This window comes from Diadema setosum, chromosome 15 (genome assembly GCF_964275005.1).
Source record: "Diadema setosum chromosome 15, eeDiaSeto1, whole genome shotgun sequence".
Taxonomy (NCBI): Eukaryota; Metazoa; Echinodermata; class Echinoidea; order Diadematoida; family Diadematidae; genus Diadema; species Diadema setosum.
Window position 1 is genome coordinate 3,164,952 of NC_092699.1, and position 19,723 is coordinate 3,184,674.

A 19,723-nucleotide genomic window follows, 5' to 3' on the forward strand; every position below is an offset into this window, starting at 1 on the left:
ACAATGCCACAGCTGTGGGACAGCCGGCTTATTTGGATGCAAAGTCGAGACACAGACACATGAATGTTCATGAAATTTGGACAAATGGAGCTGAAATTGAGTAGCAAACACAATAACCATGTCCATTAATGTTATTACTTTTGTGACAGTGACATCTAAAAATGGTATTCATTTCCCTACCAAAAAAGACTTACTTTTAGAAATAAATATCTGACCTTTACACTAGGAAGCTGTGTCAAAGAATAAATTAAGTCACACTACAAGTATGGCACTTTGGCAGGATACATGGAAAATGAGTCAGATCTTTGTGACTCATTGACATATGCTGCTGTCCTTTGCTACATGAGGCAATTTTGTTTTTTGATGTATACTGTGACTTACGTGACAAAATGTGGACACATCTATGAACATCAACAAAACAAAAGAAATAAATGCCGAATCTACTGTAGAATGCAATCAACTAGAACATCAAACATATGGCGTGTTCACACTAGTGAACTCAAGTATCACAAAAAAAGAAGAATTGTCACAAAGAAGGAGAAATCACCTGTTTCTTGCTGAACACTTTCCTGTTCTTCTTGAGAGCAGCAATGTGAGATCCACTGTTGAAGAGTGGCTTTTCATATCTCTGCAAATAAAAAGAAGTTGGACAAAATCACAGAAAGAGGACAAACATCAGCATAAAAGGGGCAAAATCACAGAAAAAGGCCAGCAGAAAGTGTGCAACCTTGAAATGCTAGTAAAAAGTCAAGCCATGATTAACATCAACATATTTTTTCTTTAAAATACAAGGAAACAGTATTAGTATTGTGGGAGTAAATAAAACTCGTCTTGAAAACTTCAGTATAGTGAGGCAAAGTCATGACTTTAAGCAAGGATTGTGAGATATGGAACTATTTGCTACCTGAAATGGATTTATATTCAGCAAAATATAAATTACATAATGCCAAACAATAACCATCTCATATTGACTGATATGACCACCCAGTACTTAACCAAGACATAACTTTTCATCTAACCCGTTCCTCCCGTAACTCTACGAGCCCCCAATGCCCCAAAACAAGATTCTTCGTACAGGTTGACAGAGAAAGGACAGGGTGGTAATCCACCTGTGCGAAAGCAGTCGAGCGGTACCTGTAACCCCTTTCCACGGTCAACTAAATGTGTCAACAAACAATGAAAATATCGATTGGGCACAAGATATGAATAGAGCATGCACTGATGGGCTCACAAACTCTTTTGTTACATACAAAAAAGTCACCTGAATGGTGCCTTTCAATCAAGGATGAGGACATTATTCACAAATAGTACAGACACACAAGCAAATATTCCTAAAACGTCACTTGTGACATATCAAAAAATTACATGTAAGTATGAAATAACAAACAAACACACAAACAAACAAATATCTGCATATGAAATGTGCTAGTTCCCCCGAGACAGCATGCATACCAACTTGCAGTGAGGGAATAAAAAAAAAACTAGAAATGTCGCTACGGCGACTGGTGTATGCCTCCGCCATAATGCATGGTTCTCCTAATTAATAGGTCTATAGTACAATGTCTTGACAATGTGTGATGACAGTTTCACACAACTGGTAAAATATTAAAATGACAGGTTTGCCACAAATGTGCTGAATGTTCACTTTAGTAGATCTAGGTTCAATTGGATGAATGATTAAAACGTCAGAGTGCAGGTATTTGGGGGAACTGATGATTTTCACTTGACTTTTGACCCTTTTACAAGTTTATGCATTGAGTAATTTTCAAGGTATTGAGAAAAAGTATAATTTCAGTATCAAATGGTAAAATAGTATTATCGAAACCTGGCCTTTGACCTTTGACCCCACAGTTCCAAAGAGAATCACTGTTAGGTAGAACATGCATAAATATGTAAGTTTTATGATAATACCTTGAGTTACTTTTGAGATATGGAGGAAGAAGTGCAATTTAGCACTTTCACTTGACCTTTGACCTTTTGGCAAGAAACTTCCCACAGAATATATATTGGGTTATACATGCATACATCAAGTTTTAAAAAAAATCCTTCAGGCATTGCATAAATATAAGGAAAGTAGTGATATTTTGAGGAGTTGACCTTGACCTCTGACCCCCTGACCTTTGACCCATGACCCCCAACTTCCCTAGATAATCACTGCCCATCGGTACATGCATATATACTAAGTTCCATGAAGATACCTTGAACCATTTGCGAGATATGGAGAAAAACATGAAATTTCAACCTTTTTTTCACAAAATAATCTATGACCTTTGACCCCGTGACCCTAAAATCGAAACAAAGTATTATCCCCCCAGGATATACCCTTATACCAAGTTTGATGCAAAACCACCTCACGGTTCTTGAGATATCGACAAAGACAAAATGGGAGGGACGTACGGACGTACGGATGACCCGAAAACATAATGCCTCCGGCCACTTCGTTGGCGGAGGCATAAAAAAAAAGGGAGGTTCACTCTGAGCTGACCTGGAGACAAATCCTGGTGCTGCTGTCTAGGACGGCTCGGAGAAGGTTGGAGGTCTCGTTGCCACGGCGAATGAGCTCATTCTTCATCTCATGGTAGATATAGAGGAGGTAGTGGGTATCCTCCCTGGCATAATGCAGCATTTCCTCAGGAAGAGGTCTGTTGGAAATTAGATTAAAAGCAACCTCTTCTTACCTCACACAACCCTGGCAGATCAAGATCCAATGAATGCGTTGAAATTTCTTTAGCACAATGATAGACTCCTTATCAACAATAGTTTCAAATGACAGACTTGTTTACAATCTACAACATCTTAAGATGCTTTCCACAAAGTAAACTCAACCAAAAGTATACAAGAAAACAAAAGTCCATAATTCACGCTCTCTGTTCTTCATATGCCAATGTTTGTTTTGCAACTGATTGACAAATATCCTTACCTTGACGTAAATAAGCACTGAATTGATCAGTGTTTTATAAAAGTAGTAGGCATGAAAAAAGAAATCATGGCATAAGCACTCAAGCATCTCAACGGAAGAATTTTATGAATTTGAATAATTATGCAGTACCCGCTGCATGCTATAAGGATTAGAGCCAACACTTGCAGTCTGGCGGAAGCTCGGTGGTCTAGTGGACAAGACACCTGTCCAGAGATCAGGAGGTCGTAGGTTCAAACTCTGCTTGAGTATACAATGCCCATGATTTCTTTTGTCGATGCAAATACTAAAACACTGTTGAATTCAGTGCTTATTTACGTCGATGTAGAGCAATTTGTCAATCAGTTGCAATCAAAACATCTCAACAGAAGAATTTTGTGAATTGAATAATATTTGTTTCATCTGCCACATTTTTCACAATCCTCTGAATTGTTTGATTTATATGTGATTCTTAACCTGTCCTATTTCTCCTTCAAATTTGCAAATAGGAGCATTGTTTTCTTTCTACATTTGGGGAAAATTATCAATTAGCCTGTGAATCTAATCTTCCTTCAAAACATGATACCCACTCAAATTCAGACACACCAATTTCATGATAACATTATGCTTTTGCACAAAAGATAAAAGAAAAAAAATTATCTGAGGACATAATGGGTGGTTTTAGGGAGCCTGATCTTACCGGATCCTCCAGTCAGCCAGCTGGTACTGTTTGTCGGCTTCCACCTGACAGTACCTGGCCAGAAGGGTGGCTAACCCATGGTGAGGGAAACCCAGTGTCCTGGAGGCCTGACCGGTGTCAAACATGTTGACCACGTAGAGACCCAGGTCTCGCTGCAGCCATAGGATATCCATGTTGGCCCCATGCAGAACCTTTTTGGGGAAGCAACAATTTCAGTGATAGTCTCTGGACACTGATGAAGACAACCCAAAGCCCTGCAACCGATTAACAAATTGCCCTACATCGATGTAATGATCGATGCAGGGCAATTTGTTAATCAGTTGAATAAAAACAACTTGAAGCAAACATTTCATGAATTTGAATAATTACACAGTACCCATTGCAAATTACAAGGATTAAAAGCAGCACTGGTTGTGGAGAGGAAGCTTGGTGGTCTCATGGGTAGACACCTGTCCAAAGATCAGGAAGTCGTAGGTTCGAATCCTGCTTGAGTATGCACAACGTTTGCCATAATTTCTTTTGTCATGGCTACTACTAAAACACTGATAAATTCAATGTAGGGCAATTTGTTAATCACTTGCAATAAAAACAACTCGACTGAAGAGTTTCATGAATTTGAAAAATTCCAAGCCCATTTGTATTACATTGTCTACATAAATACTGTTCGGAGATTGGTCATGATGCTATCACTTAACTAATCCAGCAAAGAACTAAATAGTTTATGTTATTAAGAGAAGCTTGGTGAATTGCCTCCGCCCCATTGCATTGCTACTGTAAAGACTTAACTAAAGTGCTTGCATACCTTAACAACCTTTGGATCCGTGAAGATGTCGTTCAGGATGTGGAGGTCACTCCTGAGCTCCAGGGTGTCAACGATGTAATCCTGATCGGCCGTGGATATCTGCATCAGGCAGGTAAATCCCTGGTACGACCGGTAGGAATGGTGCTACGGGGGAGCAAAGCAATAGACATCTTCTACAGCTGAAGGTTTACTAGAAAACTATCAATAAAAAGAAGGAAAAAAATGGAAGAGTGACTTCTATAGTATTGACCAATTGAGTACTAGGGTAATTTTCCTGCAGAAATTATAATTTTGTTGTCATCAAAGTAGTAAAACTGAATTTTCATGCATATCCTGTAATAGAAAAAAAAAAAGAAATTGTTGAAACTAGTTCATCCTCAGTCAATCTGCATAAGATCATGTAAAAAATTCTGATTCTTTTTTCAATCTGTGAAAGAAATGTTAACTGTAGCATTTTAGAATAAGTGGCCAATTTTAGGACCATTATACAATTGTGAGTGTTGTGATTTAGAGACTTTGGTAATTATGTGTATGCAATCAAATTACACATTGTAAGCGCTGATATACACTGTATGACCAAAATAGGGTTCAAATGAAATAAAAGTCACTCTCCTTCCTAATGAAACACAATCAATACATATACCTAAAGATCTGTCATAACATTAAACACAGTAACACAGATTCAAAATACTTCACTTTTCAGTAGATAAAGTATTATTGAATTACAATGTAGACATTTAAAAAGAACACAGAACCACAGAAATGTTGTTTCTGAGACTAGAAAGGGTAAAAACAAAGTCCAAGAATTGTCAGTTTCCAACAATAAAGCAAGGCAAACAAACAAAAGGCGAAAACGGTATGAAATAGGAACTAAATACAAATCTTAATCTATTTTGACTATATGGAATAACAAGAGTTTCTCGAGGAGTATTTTGATGAACGAAAAGGTAAGAAGAACTATAATCAATTTTTCCACCTCTTCATTCCCCCAACCCCAGCCCCAATCAACAAACAAAAAGGGCCTGGACTTGTGTAGAGTACAAATTGTGATGTCATAGCTATTCACTGCCATTGAGACGACTTCTAAACAACCTTACCTGACCCAAGTATACATATACTTGTACCTTGTTCAAAATCAAGCTACAGGTGTATAACAAAACACTGTGAAATCATCACTTCGGTACAATATCAATTACACTGAAATGTCCATGACGGGATTTAAAAAGAAACCAAAAAAAAATGTATCTGTCATATCAATGCACCTCAGCTAGGATTAAAGTCAGGGTACAAGAGGAAGGAGACAGACATGTTGATTTATGCACCGCTATACCACCGTCCCACAATGCCACAGCTGTGGGACAGCCGGCTTATTTGGATGCAAAGCCAAGGCACAGGAATATGAATACAATCAAATAGTGACAAATTCAGCTGAAATTTGATAGCAAATGCAGTAACAATGTCCATAACTTTAGTGTTGTTCCTGTTGTGTCAAATTCACAAAGAACACAATCATCTCACAAAATAATAAAACTTATCATAGAAATGAATATAATATAACGTCTGACCTATACACCAGGAAGCAGTGTAGAAGGAATTTGTTTGAACTATAAGAATGTGACTTTGCCAGGACCCTGGAAATTGAGTCAGATCTGTGTGATGGGCTGGATACATCACAAGAAAAGCCACATTATCGTATGCTAAGATTGTTTGGTTCTAAGGCCCATCTGTCAAAGTCTGGAGCATGTGTTGTCAAAGTAGGGGACTCATTAATTCAATTGTCAAACAAATGCAGAAATCTTGGTGTTACTTTCGACTCTACTATGTCTATGTCATATCAAGTCTCTAGTATCTGTCAGTCTGTGCGATACCAATTGCGTAACTTGGGATTTATCAGAAAGTACCTCACTCAGTCTAGTACAGAAAAGATAGTGCATGCACTTATTACTTCTCGTTTGGATTTCTGTAATGCTCTACTGTATAACACGTCAAAGTTACAACTAGACCGCCTTCAAAAGCTTCAAAATAATGCTGCCCGTTTAGTTTCATTGTCACCTACAAGAAAACATGTAACGCCCTTACTTATCTCTCTGCACTGGCTCCCCATTCATTATCGAATCATGTTCAAGTTGCTGCTATTTGTTTTTCATTCATTACATGGAACTGCTCCTCACTACAACTGTAGTTTGATTACCCCTTACAATCCTTCTAGGCGCCTTAGGTCTTCAAACTCATCTCTACTTGCCGTACCACAAACTCACAATTCTTGGGGTGATCGATCATTTCTGTATGCTGGCCCATTCCTATGGAATAGACTCCCACACAACATTCGCAATCTGTCCTCTCTAAGTGAGTTTAAGAGCTCACTTAAAACTTGGTTATTTAGACAAGCTTTTTCGTAAACATTTCCTTTATTCCTTTTCTCATACCTCCTTTTCACTGGTTTTTTTCTCTCTGCCTCTCTTTCTTGCGCCATGAGCATCTTTTCATGATGGATACCGGCGCATTACAAGTGTTCATATTATTATTATTATTATGTATTATAAAATGGGTTCAAGATTGTAGCCAATTGGAAGCGCTGAAATGAGTCACGTGTGCTTGTATTAATTTCTCACTAACATCCGGATCCACGGCCGACGTCACAATGTTTGCACTAGCAGTGCGCACTCAATCAGTTGTTACAAGTGCGTCGCGCGCTACTATACGCCCTGTCAATCCTGTAAACAACAGTTACTTCTAGTTCGGGCTGCCGGCCGGCCTTTCTTGTGTGCATAACATGTGTGGCGTACGTATACTCTTATACGTACAGTATGTGCGGGATTTCCGAGTGCGACGTGTTTGGGACAAACATTTTCGGACATCTTGATCCACAAAGGTACGTGAAAAATGTTGTTAGTTTTCGACCCATTTGATAAAACAAATGATGCACAGGATTATTTCGTGGCGTTAGTGGAGATGCAGCTCACTCTCGGGTATTTACAATGTAGTGCAACATGCACTCGGCTAAGCCTCGTGCATGTTTCACAATTGTAAATACCCTCGAGTGCGCTACGCCTCCACTAACCTACTCTATCCTGTGCATCATTTGTATACATGTGGATGTAGGCAGAAAGATTATTTGGTGTGTGATTGTTTTGCCGTTTCACATGGACAATTAGACAAATTGTCAAGTTAGGCTAGGATCTCACCTTAACCCTAACTAGGCCGGGGGGGGGGGCCTCCCCCCCCCCCCTCGACGTTTCGCGCGATGTATCGCTATCGCGAAAAGCTATTGCCGCGATGTTTCATGACTTTTTTCTTTCGAGTCTCCCGCATCTTTTGACACCAAATTTGCGATGCCCGGGCATGCGGTTCCAAAGTTGTGCATAAATATGTACATGCATGTCAGACCAAAAATTGCTCAAAAACGTGAATTTGTGTACAATTTCAATGCAAACTGTGTTTACAGGCAAATTTCATAAAAGCATGATTATTTTGGGGTTTTATTGAGTAAAATCAATAAATAACATATTTTCTTGTTCGAAACAAAGTCACGGACGAATTTCATCGAAAAAACAATGAAAAACATAAGGTCGAAAAAACAAAGAAATACATAAGAAATTTTAAAAAACAATAAAATACTTAGGAAATTTTTTCTGATTGCACAATTTTTTTCTCTTACATTGCTAAGGACACTGAAAAGAATACTTACACAAAAAATGTGCCTGTTTTGAGCTTTACTTAGTGATTTATACAGTGCACTCCCGTTATAACGAACACGGTTATAACGAAATTTCGTTATAACGAAGTAAATCTTCTGGTCCCAAAATTATCACCATTAAAGTCTATGGTAAAAAATTCGCTTATAACGAACACGGTTATAGCGAAATTTCCGTTATAACGAAGTCTTTTCCGAGCGCCACAGACAAAGAAAAACAAAAGAAATGTGCTCCGTTATAACGAAATGCGAATTGCTTTCGAAAATTCGTAGCGGAACAAGCATTTATAGCTTCTCTGCATGGGTGAACGCTTCACACCACTGTGTGTTCGTTCCACAGTTTCTGAGGGGAACTTGCGTTTATTATTGTGATACAATTATCCCATTACATTTCACATAGCTTTCCAGTGTATGATAAGTATTCAGCAAACAGAGTATATGTGGTTTTCTTGTTTTCGTTATATATTGTATTTGTTCGGTTATAACGAAATTTCGTTATAACGAAAGAAAACTGCCGGTCCCGAGCATTTCGTTATAACGGGAGTGCACTGTACCAAATTGTCTGATTTCATGCATCATTATGCATAAATTAGCATAATTTAACATAAATGATAATTTGTTTAAAAAATTAACTTCACTGTACTTTAGATTACGTCATAGGCAATGTGTGTGCCAATTTTCGTCGCGATCGTGCAGTCGACGGCCGAGATCTGGAGGGGGAGCCTGGGAGCCCCCCCCCCCCCCCCCCCCCGGCCGTATCATCTACCTAAATAGCCCGGCCTAGTTAGGGTTAAAAGAAAATAAAGTATCTGTAATGATCATTGTGAATTCTGGGCAATATTCAATGTCAAACTTTGTGAGTAACATACTGATGAAAGATATAAGCTATGTCAAGTTTTTAAGCTGATGAAGGGTGGAAATAGAAAAGAGCATTAACTTGAAATATCAGTAGCAAATCTATGGCATTGGTCATCCACTTCAAATCCACTGCCTGATAGGTTTACCTCTAAGTCCACAGCAAATTCCTTGACTTTCTTCAGATCTTGCAGCAATTCTCCTAGGGTCTTAGAGTCATTCACAAGAGTGAGGGGTGTGGCCTCAAGAGGGAGGTAGCTAGGGTTCTCCACCGGTTCCAGTTGGGTGGGGTCAGGCTCAAAATGATCCAGCTCGTATTGGTACGGATGTGGGTACCTGGGTTGGCAAGCAGCAAGGACAACATTAAGTCCTTAGTCAATCAACATAAGAACAACTATTATTTGAATCTTTAAAAAAAAAAAAAAAAAAAAATGAATTCACTTGCTGCGACGTACCGCCAATTATCACTTGGCTTCTTCACTCTCCTATCCATTTGACTTAACTCTTTATGTGCCACGTTCGCTTGCCCGACTTAGTCAACGGCATGCCAAGTTCGCATATTCTGCTCGAACGTAAAAACCCGCCCAAACCGATTGATAAGTCGCCAAAGGCCACAGTACCATGAAAGTGTTTCTCGCGGTTCCATTCCTGTCACATGTAGCCTGCAAATTTCTTAGTGACTGAATATCAAGCGGTGTTCCCTACTGGATTGGCAAGTAAATTCTAAGTTTCTGTCACTGTTTTGTGTGTAAAAGTCATGGCTCTACAGTAACATAGTTATTGGTCATTTGAAAGAAAAACAATCATAGATTTGTCATACAACTTACATAAAAGAAAAGTTTCACATTTTCTTGACAACTGTGCTCATATACATGTCCAGCATGATCAAAAATCTACAAAAGTTACATAGATTTGAAAAGCAGAATGTTTTCCCGAAGCCTGATTACATTGCTGTCTCAGAATACTGTGGCACACAGGGGGTTTGCACCATGCCACATAGAGAGTTAAAACATGTAAGTGGAGGTTCCCTTTAAGACAAGTAACACTCACAGGTCTGTTTGCGTCTCTTCATCTTGCTTTGAAGGTTTGGCACCATCTTGCTCAGTTGATTTTTTCTCCAATTCTAGAGCTTAAAAGAGAAATAAACAAAACATCATTAGTTAAAGCATTTAGAACTAGAAGTTTTACATACAATAGCATTTTGAATGAATTTATATATTATTATAAGATCATAATTAGAGTAAAATATCCCGTTTGCGGCAGTTTAAGCATTGTTAAGAGTTTTTCCAACTTGTAAACAAATCAGGCAAATTATTTTCAACCATTTCATATATCATAGACAAGATTATTCATTAACGCAATTGTTTTCATGAAAGAAATTTACCATTGACCAACGCAGTTTTCATGATTTACCAGGGCAAAACCCGGCACAATTTTCGCCGATAAGGGCGATATGCGACGTAGTATTTCTGCTTGCGGCACGATGTACAATCCCTATGCAATACGCCCGTGCTCCGCGATCTTTAGCTGAACGCCTTCACATGTCTCGCGAACATTGCGTAAGCGCCAATTCCCATTGCGAAAGCACGTGAAAATAGCGTGCGCACATGCATTGGCCGCAAACAAGATCGCACTTCTGGCGGTGTTGTTGATGTCTTTCTCGTGTTTTTCTCATTTTTTTCGATGGTAACATCCACTTTCTGAAAAAAATGGCGGCCCACATCGGCTAGCGAAAATTCTATTTTACGTGAGGATATGTTTTCAAAATCCATAAACATCGAGAAAACGGAAAAAAATCCAGTTTCTTGGACCATTGTACCGAAAATTTCATTTTGGATGCGATATGTTGTCATTTAGGTGAGAAAATTTCATTTTCATCAGAGATCGTGCCCATTTTATCGGTTGGTTTTTGTTGATTGCTAGTGTGTTAGTATATGTGTAGTGTGCATGTAACAGTGCAATGCTGTGTTTAGCTGTATATTACCGTGTATGTTGTACCTGCCGCGAACGGCTGCACGGCCGCTTACTGACGCAGTTACTCTACATACTATTAGAGAGGTATATGCCTTATAAAGCATAATGTGTGTTAATTTGAAGACATTTTGCTATCACTTGTGGAAATTTGAGTAGGAATGGCTTCATGCTTGTTGATGTGAATGTTACGTTCTGTTCAGTAGCAGACATATACAATTTTTAGTCTACGACTCGATTCTTGTGCTTTTGCTCCAGGGTGTGTATCTTCTGACATAATGCAGAACTACCAAAACATTTTATCAAATAAATGCTTTCCTTACATCACAGACACAGACAAACATGGAGTAATTTCATAAAATGTTATAAATCACTTGAGTTTTAATAACTGAAGTTTCTGTAGCAACATTCAACAAAGCAACCAATCAGCTGGGGGGGGGGGGGGTAGTCACTGCTAAAGCAACAGTAATTATTGCCATTGACAATTCTACATCTAACAGGTCATGGTATAGACCCATGTAATGTACTGATCATGCACTATTCATGGGCTACAATTTAATGTTATTTTCAATACAGGAGTCTTCTTGCAACTCATCTCATCGTCCATTACAAAGGAACATATTTTTGAAGCATTTCATTATTCTGTTGAGGACGAGTCTCAAGCATACTCAGGCAGGGATCTATGGGAATTGCATGTTGTCACAAAATCAGCTCGTCCTCAACGGGTTAAACACAATTATCATGCTGAGGCCATTTCCACGCTATGGATTGGATGTTGTCTTATCAAATCAAGTAGGATAATCTTTAATATGTACATCAAAAATTCTCACCTTCTGATAATGGCTTGAGTGCGTTGGGTTTATGGCTGATGATAGGAATGAAGGGAGTATTGGAGTTGTCTACTTTGTCTCGAAACTTGAGCTGTGGGCGTGTGATATTCTTAGCATGCATCAGGCGAAAGTTCTTTGATTTCTGCATCTTTTCATCTGCTTTCTGTGAAATGAAATATTAATTTGTCATATACAATGGGAACGACAACAAAAACACATCCAGCATACATAAACATTGTTTATTTCTGTGAAAAACTGAAGAAATACTCTATAGACTGTCAGCACAAAATAAAGAGTTAAAATCAAAATACCCTTCTATATATAGATAAGTATCAAGGCCTATGTGTACAGGTGTAGTTAAAAAAAAAAAAAAAAAAAAAAAAACTTGTATTGTAGAACTCACAAGAAAATGCGAAAATTCTTACTTCCATCATAAAACAATAAAGAATTCTACACATTACATAGCACTTAAGTAGAAATAGGCAAGACTAAATGTTGCTGTACAGCCAAATTTGATGCAATTCTACTGAACTAGATACTTTAAAAAGTGTATTTGGATGTGAAACGACAAAGATTTAATATACAAAATGCATTTCTTCATATGTGTACCTATATACCTCTTCGTACGGGTTTGTAAGTTTTGGTGTAGAAGGATTTAAAGAAGCTAAAGGCAATCTTCAACCTGTACCAGCAATTTGCTTGCTACTAGTATATCATGTTTCTCAAATTACCACTCACTAATTCACAGAGGGCGTGAAGGGCTCACCTTTTGGTTCCAGCTGGTGACGACAAGCTGAGGCTTGACTGGGTCTGGGGGGAAAGTTTGATGAGGTTTGCTGACGCCTGCTGCTTCGTCCAAGAGGGCGCCCTTTAGGAAATAGAAAGATGACATGAGAGAAAGTGGTGAGAAAAATGTGTGGCTGCAATTATCACAGTTAGTCTCCAGATAAAGTGTGGACTCCAAATGAATGTAATTTCAAAGGTACAGAAAGAGAAAGAAGGTTGGATGAATCACACAATTCCAAGTAAAAATAAGTTCCAAGTTGAATCTTCTGATAACATACTGTGCACGCCAAATATTTCGCAAGGTATTAATTTTCACAAATTTCAAGTGCTTGGTGCTATTCGCAAAATAAGAAACATATGAAAGTGTTATCCTTATTCCTGACATAAATGTGACAAGCATGCATACATTTCTTCGTTCAGGACTTTACTCCACAATCACAAATTCAACCACTCACAAAATTATTGGGAAGTCCCGATTCGCGAAAAAATTAATCTGGCTAAATATCTGGCGTATACCATACAATTGTATGCTAAAGATTGAGAGGGTGTGGAAAAGAAATTGCTGAATGGCATCACTGAGCATTTTACCTGCTTTCTTGTTTCCACTCAAAATCACAAATTCTTGGGCTGAAAATATCTAATGTCATGGCAACAATCATTTCATGCAATGAGTAAAAAACCAAAAGTTGAGATGATTGGTAATGTCACTGTCCCTGATAGTGTTCACGGCACTGTACTGGCCAAGACACAAGAGGGAGACAGTCTTTCTATATGCATCATGGTAAAAGTCATCATCACAGTGAAAGACATGTGATATGGCAGCATGGATTGATGCAGTACATGTACATATGACTGAACTAGTAGATGAATGGCAATACACCCTCTTGAAATCATGCAATATTAAAGCATGTACATGATGTAATCAAAGCAAAACTAAAACAGTGAAAGTGAGAATATAATAGTGCAGTGAAATATAATGTGCAGGAGCATTTTTATCTATGCAGCACACAAGCTGAAAGCTAACATAACGGCTTGTGTGCCTTGCTGTAACAGAATGGTGACAGTAAGGGGAAATGTTGGATTCTCAAGCCTAATCCTAGTGGAAGCACTAATTTTTCAGTTTCTAAAAGCCAGCGGCAACGGTTGCTCCTGTCTAATAACCATCAAAATTCACAACGTGATGGCCCTTTCTATGAATATATGGATCAAGGCTTCAATTGGTGTTTTGGAAAAAAAAATGCCCCCAATAACAAAATTACTTGTATTATATGACCTGTTTCTTTAGTAGGACAGCCTATATCAGCCACATATAAGTTGGAGTAGGAAAGAGGAAGGGATTTTCAGTCCATAAACCTTGCTGTGCGAGCAACTAGTGACCACTCTCAGGTATCTGTACATATAGTTTGAAACCTCATACAGTCATCCACACACACACACACAGACACAGCTGGAGGAGGGCAGACCTATGTATGGGGAGCCTTACGACAACACATAAATGCAGATATAGGGTATCTATGTGTAGGTGCCACTGCTCGATTAGGTTTTGTACTATCATTTATTGTCCCCCTAGAGAAAAGGCACTGATCACAAAAGAGTGTAACTTTGCAAACTTCAAGAATTCCAATACATAAGACAACTCATCATAATTATTGTACAATATCTTACATCATATGTAAAATCCAAAGCTAGTGTTGAATAATTCTTTGTTTCCATGACTGGTATCAAAAGAAAATACAAAACATTCTTGGCTACATTATGTCATGCACACTTCGATTGAATTTCTTCCATCAGTACGCTGAGATTTATCTAAAGTTTATATCTTCTATTCATATTAAATTTTTGAACTTGTCAGTCACCTGAAAAATGTCTTGAGAAATATTACAGTGACCCTGTCCTAACAAAGAAATGCTCAGACGGCTTATTCCAGTTACAATTACAAACAGTGGCAAGCCTACACAGTATCCAATATTGCCCGATATTTTTTACCACGCTCTCGAGGAGGGTGTCGTTGGTTTCAATCAGGGCATCCATCCGGTCTTCCAGCTCCAGGGTGCGGCTGATACCAATCTGACTTCCCTTTACCCCCTGCTGGCCCGCTAGCTGCCGGATGCTACGGGACAATCACAAAAATACACACACATAATAGGAATGTCATTGACGGTAAACCACAATTCTCAGAAGGGCTCAAAATTCATCATCCACCTTTTGGAATTTCCTTGCAATGGTACTGAAAAGGTCTACCAAGAAACTTGTCTGGCTGTTGCAATCTGTCAGGATAAGGACTTGTTTTGGAATATTTTGATGCACGTATAAAAAGTGTTTAAATTGCAAAACAGTTTCCCACCATAGTAAATAATTTTTACATTTGAGCGTCCTCCCAATTCAGTGGGGGGAAGGCGGAACATAAAGTAATGATCCATCAAGCCGTAGCAGTAGTACAGTCTATACAAGCTGTATATGATTCATTAGAGAGGAGGATCGATGGATATTGATATGGCTCCATTTGTAATTAATTTTATAAAACATTACACAGCAACCATGAGAGATATGCTCCGAGATCGCAATACTGTCTGTGTACCTTTTTGACCAATATTTTTAATTTTTTATCATTACCTTTTCAAGTGAAATAGCGTTATCACAGCATCATGTCCCAAATCGCTTTATAATGCATCTATAGATACAGTGTATGTGTCTACTGGATAACTGACAGTTTCTGCACGCAAATATGGGAACTCTAGATTTTACCTTTAACCAGTTCTCCACTAGATTTTTCAGTCCTATTATACTCTGTAGAGGATCAACACAATTCCTTCCAGCAGTAGTTAAATGACATAACAACATAAAGTATGATAATTCAGTGATAATACCACATTGATAAGATTGAGCTTGTCAACATATATCAACGCTATGCATACAACCATCAAAGCCATCGATCAGTATCATGTGTAAAGTTTGTGCTTCCTGTGTCTGTCATATCATTGCACCTCAGCTAGGAGTGAAGTCAGGGTACAAGAGGAAGGAGACAGAAATGTTGATTTATGCACCGCTATACCACCGTCCCACAATGCCACAGCTGTGGGACAGCCGGCTTATTTGGATGCAAAGTATGAAACCCTTTCTTCATTGTGTCACTTTGGGGAATGTTAACGGAAAGGCATAAAGAAAGCACGAAAGCAGTGCACCGTTAAAGTGCATAAAAGGTACCATACATGTACACGTACAAACTGTTTCTTTTATCAGAACTTTTACTTGCTCAACCCAACGAAGGACACAAAAAAAAAGAAGATATTTCATGTCAACACCTGTTGTGTTAGAATGAAATTATGGTGAGATGTAACTATTTGTACACAATTAGTATTAAGTACAGAATCCCAGTAGAACATGGCATATCAATCATCAAGGTACATCTGTAACTGCTGTAAACCAAAAGAGTTTCTACAACAGTTTCTGTGATAAGATATGAAAGGTAATAATACACAAAAGCCAAAATCAAATATGAGTCTAATTACAACATCTGGGGTCCAATTAAGAAAAAAATAATGTACAATGCTTCCACAAGTTGCTATGATCCAATGGCAAGTCTTGCTGGAATGGCAATTAGCATGAAAATGATTTCTTCCCTCTTTACCCTGCAGAAAAAAAATACATAAATCAATCTATAGATACACTAAAAAACAAAAATGAAATTAAATCATAGAATGTGGAATTACTTTCTGAGTAGACGGTCTCCTTGTGAGTTACAGAAATGTCTGAAGCCTTCGTAGCTGGAGTAGAAGTCATAGTCATCACCTCCAGCAGGTAGTTCGTTGGCTGCTCTCGTAGCCAGCATCAACTTTCCCAACGCTTTCTGCCAATGAGGATCACGAAAGTAAAGAAAGGTACAATTTGAAAGCAGAAAGAATATGACATTCCAACCTAATGATGAAATCGAAATGCAGTGCTCAATAGTTTCAACAGAATGTCACACAAAGAATATATTTGTAATAGGTGGCATTGCAGAAAAACTGATGAAACATGATGTGAGAATACATTGTACAATACTAAAATCATGTATTGACGTAATCCAAACTATCAATTGGACTTTGGATTAATTTTGACTATGAGGTCAATTTAAGCTCAAAATAGTCAAATCTGTGTGCAGTCACAAGCAAACCCCTTGTCATGATCTGTGGACTGCCCCATTGCTATTAAACTCTGTGACTGCAGCTCAGACAGATCTTTTGGTTTTAAAAAAATCCAAATATGATCTGTAATGTTTGTTAGTGATTAAGAGAAAATAGATCAAACTAGTTTTGTCAGATTGAATAATTATGATATGGCCACCATGATATGCCTACAAAATATCAAACCCTTTTTGTGGATCAATCAAGTTGAGGTTAGAAATTAGGTGATTTAGATACCCCCCAAGTAAGATGAAAGCTAGCCCCGGAGACCGCGCCTTGCGGCGCGGTCCTGGCAGCTACCTCGCAGCTGAGCGGGAGCAAAAATCACGAATAACTCCATTGCCACATTCACGGCGACTTCACAAATAAAGCACGGCTAAATTTCCATCATAAACACAGTGACAATAAAAAATGAAATATACATTATCGGTACCTTTTCGACTTGGTTTTTCTCACCCATTTATCTAGAAACTGCAAAATTTTCTACATTTTTTAGGAGTAATAAGCAGCCTGCCCTAGTGCAACAGTAGTAGAGAGACTTGCTGCTATATCCATTAGTACACATTATGCATGCTGTCAATGCACTGCACTGCATGCATGCTGTGCGCGCGCCTGGGAGCTGTGCGAGTGATTGTGAGTTTCAGTGAGCATCGGTGAGCTGAAGATATTTGAGTTATAAGACAACATTTTCTGCATCATAAGCGATGAAATGCATCAAACAGTCGCCGAAATTAATCATTTAGGTTTAATCGACCCATGTAAGTATTCCTAGTAGTTTTTGTTGAAAAATTAAGGAAATATAGCGCCGAAACGGCACCGTTTTGTACAACTCCTCGATCTGAATGCGAAAACGTCACAGCCCCAACGCTGCACGTTGGGGATCCGCAGTTAGATGAAAGCCAGCACAGTTCATTGACGTTGATGTTAACTTGATCAATGTTGACAAATTTACTTCTGTCCTGAATCTGCGAGCACAGTTCATTGCTATCAACTTGATTTGATCGCTGCGCTGTTGACAAATTTACTTCTGACTTTCAGTTTTTGAATGTTTTTGTGACTCTAACTGTATAGTAACAGTTATTTGTAAATTGTATTTTTGTTTGTCATCAAGTTTGTAACTGTTTACCAACTTCAAAGTTATGACTTGATAGAAAGTGTCTACATTTAATTATGTAGATACATCACTCATCAGTCATTGCCACCATGTCAGCAGATGATCTCTAATCTCTAGACAAATCTAGACTAGCTTACCTTCGCAAAGTCGTCGACAGTAGAAAAGCCAGGAAACACCTCTTCCCTTGACCCTCCAGCTCCACCCTCGACATCACTACGCCTACGGCCATTCCCCGTGGCCGCCGTGCCGGCGCTGGTCGTTTCTGATGGCAATGAAGCCATGATGATTTAGATGACTGATAACTCGATGTTTTGTTGGTTTTTTTTTTCAATAATTCTGCAAAGATACCGGTAATTCAATGGTTCAAGTGTCAAAATTCACATCACTGAAGGCGGTAACGAATGGGAAATGTTTCATCTGAAAGTCATTTCGCAGTACTGTACCGTACTGACTGAAGTCTAGGCCAAGAGTTAGACTCTGTTTGCCTTCGCTGACAGCATTCGCAGTATATGGTACCACACACTGTAAATTGCGTAGGACCCTACACGATGATACTGTACCACTAACTGTACATGTACGTACAACGTACGTACGTGCTGGTGACTTCGGCTAGCTGTCGATCGGAGGCTGCACGTGGCGTGTTGCGGGTTTTGGTTGTTCCATGGAGCTAGTAGCTCCATGGTTGTTCTGTGACTGTTCCACTGTGCACTGTTCTGCTGTTTCCGAATCATTTTCCTCCTAGTGGCGTTGAGGGCGCTATCACGAAGAGAAGAAAATGGGCAAAACCAGCTTTTCAGGGCTCACACGGGTAAATAATTCCCCATAGAGACGTGTGTTAAAATTCAAATTTCAAAAAATTCTGTAAAATAGCTGGGAGAAATGAGGTGTTTCATCTTCTCTAACCTGAATAAGTGAGATATTACCTTTCATCCATCAGATTGCCAGGGTGGGTTGTTCTGCTCTAATTCTGTCCAGGGGTCCGCAAAGCCAGACTACGAGTTCTTGTCACTCAAAAAATCACCTATTTTCCGTACACGTACCCAATGAAATATAGTCCCCTCAAATTCCATCAGAAAAGCTTTCATCTTCCAACCAAAATGCAGTTTGTAGAGGAATTCATACTCAATATCTACAGCTATTCAGTTTTTTGCCAGACTACATCATTGATTTTTAATTAATTTTTTTCTTGGTACGAATTTGTGAAGGGGTCTGGGACAGTCCATTTTATTTACAGGTGTGAGCCCTTCAGCGCACCGCCACTACAAAATCCGAACCGAAAAACCCCGGTGCAAGAAACATATCCGTCGGCTGCCGAGACGTTTCAACTTTCTTAAAATGAATAATCTGTATCCCAAACTTTGCATGCAAAGTACAAGAAAAAGAATGTGCCTCGCATCCCACCTAACCTCTATTCTCAATAAGACCCCTATTCCTTTTATTTGGATAATGTGCGCATACCAAATACTCAGTAACATAATGCTTTGACCTGGGTAGGAAACTGAAAATGTACAAAATAGGGACTTATGAATATGGCAAAATCAACATAAACGAGCAGCATGGTGAAAGGATCAATAAAAACTACATCTGTAATTTTATAAGTAAAGGGATGGGACTTCCCAAATTTACATTTTTTTTTCACAAAGTTTCAAGTGAAAGCGATTACAATATGTAATACGAAGTGTAGTTGGAGGACACATCGGTTGTAAGCAGAATTTTAATTTCATTAAAGGACAATTCCACCTTCATAGACATGTGGATTGAGTGCATGCAGCAATATTAGTAGAATACATTAGTGAAAGTTTTGGGAAAATAGGACATTCTGTTCAAAAGTTATGAATTTCTAAAGTATCTGCGTTGTCACTGCTGAATGAGAAGACTACTACAGCGTTTGATGTCATATGCGTATACAACT

At 38.6% G+C, this 19,723-nt stretch overlaps 1 protein-coding gene across 1 annotated transcript in view; it reads right to left on the bottom strand.

The window, feature by feature from the left end:
- LOC140239170 (exosome complex component 10-like) overlaps nt 1–19,723 on the bottom strand; it is a 127,931-nt gene that overhangs the window by 105,740 nt on the left and 2,468 nt on the right. The window contains exons 3-14 of the mRNA XM_072319052.1: nt 18,401–18,567; nt 17,949–18,073; nt 16,245–16,381; nt 14,521–14,644; nt 12,515–12,616; nt 11,749–11,911; nt 9,998–10,076; nt 9,097–9,283; nt 4,399–4,542; nt 3,597–3,787; nt 2,486–2,642; nt 548–628 (exon numbers count right to left, since the gene is read on the bottom strand). Coding sequence (XP_072175153.1) covers nt 548–628; nt 2,486–2,642; nt 3,597–3,787; nt 4,399–4,542; nt 9,097–9,283; nt 9,998–10,076; nt 11,749–11,911; nt 12,515–12,616; nt 14,521–14,644; nt 16,245–16,381; nt 17,949–18,073; nt 18,401–18,567 — 1,657 coding nt within the window. The remainder of the gene's footprint in view (nt 1–547; nt 629–2,485; nt 2,643–3,596; nt 3,788–4,398; nt 4,543–9,096; nt 9,284–9,997; nt 10,077–11,748; nt 11,912–12,514; nt 12,617–14,520; nt 14,645–16,244; nt 16,382–17,948; nt 18,074–18,400; nt 18,568–19,723) is intronic.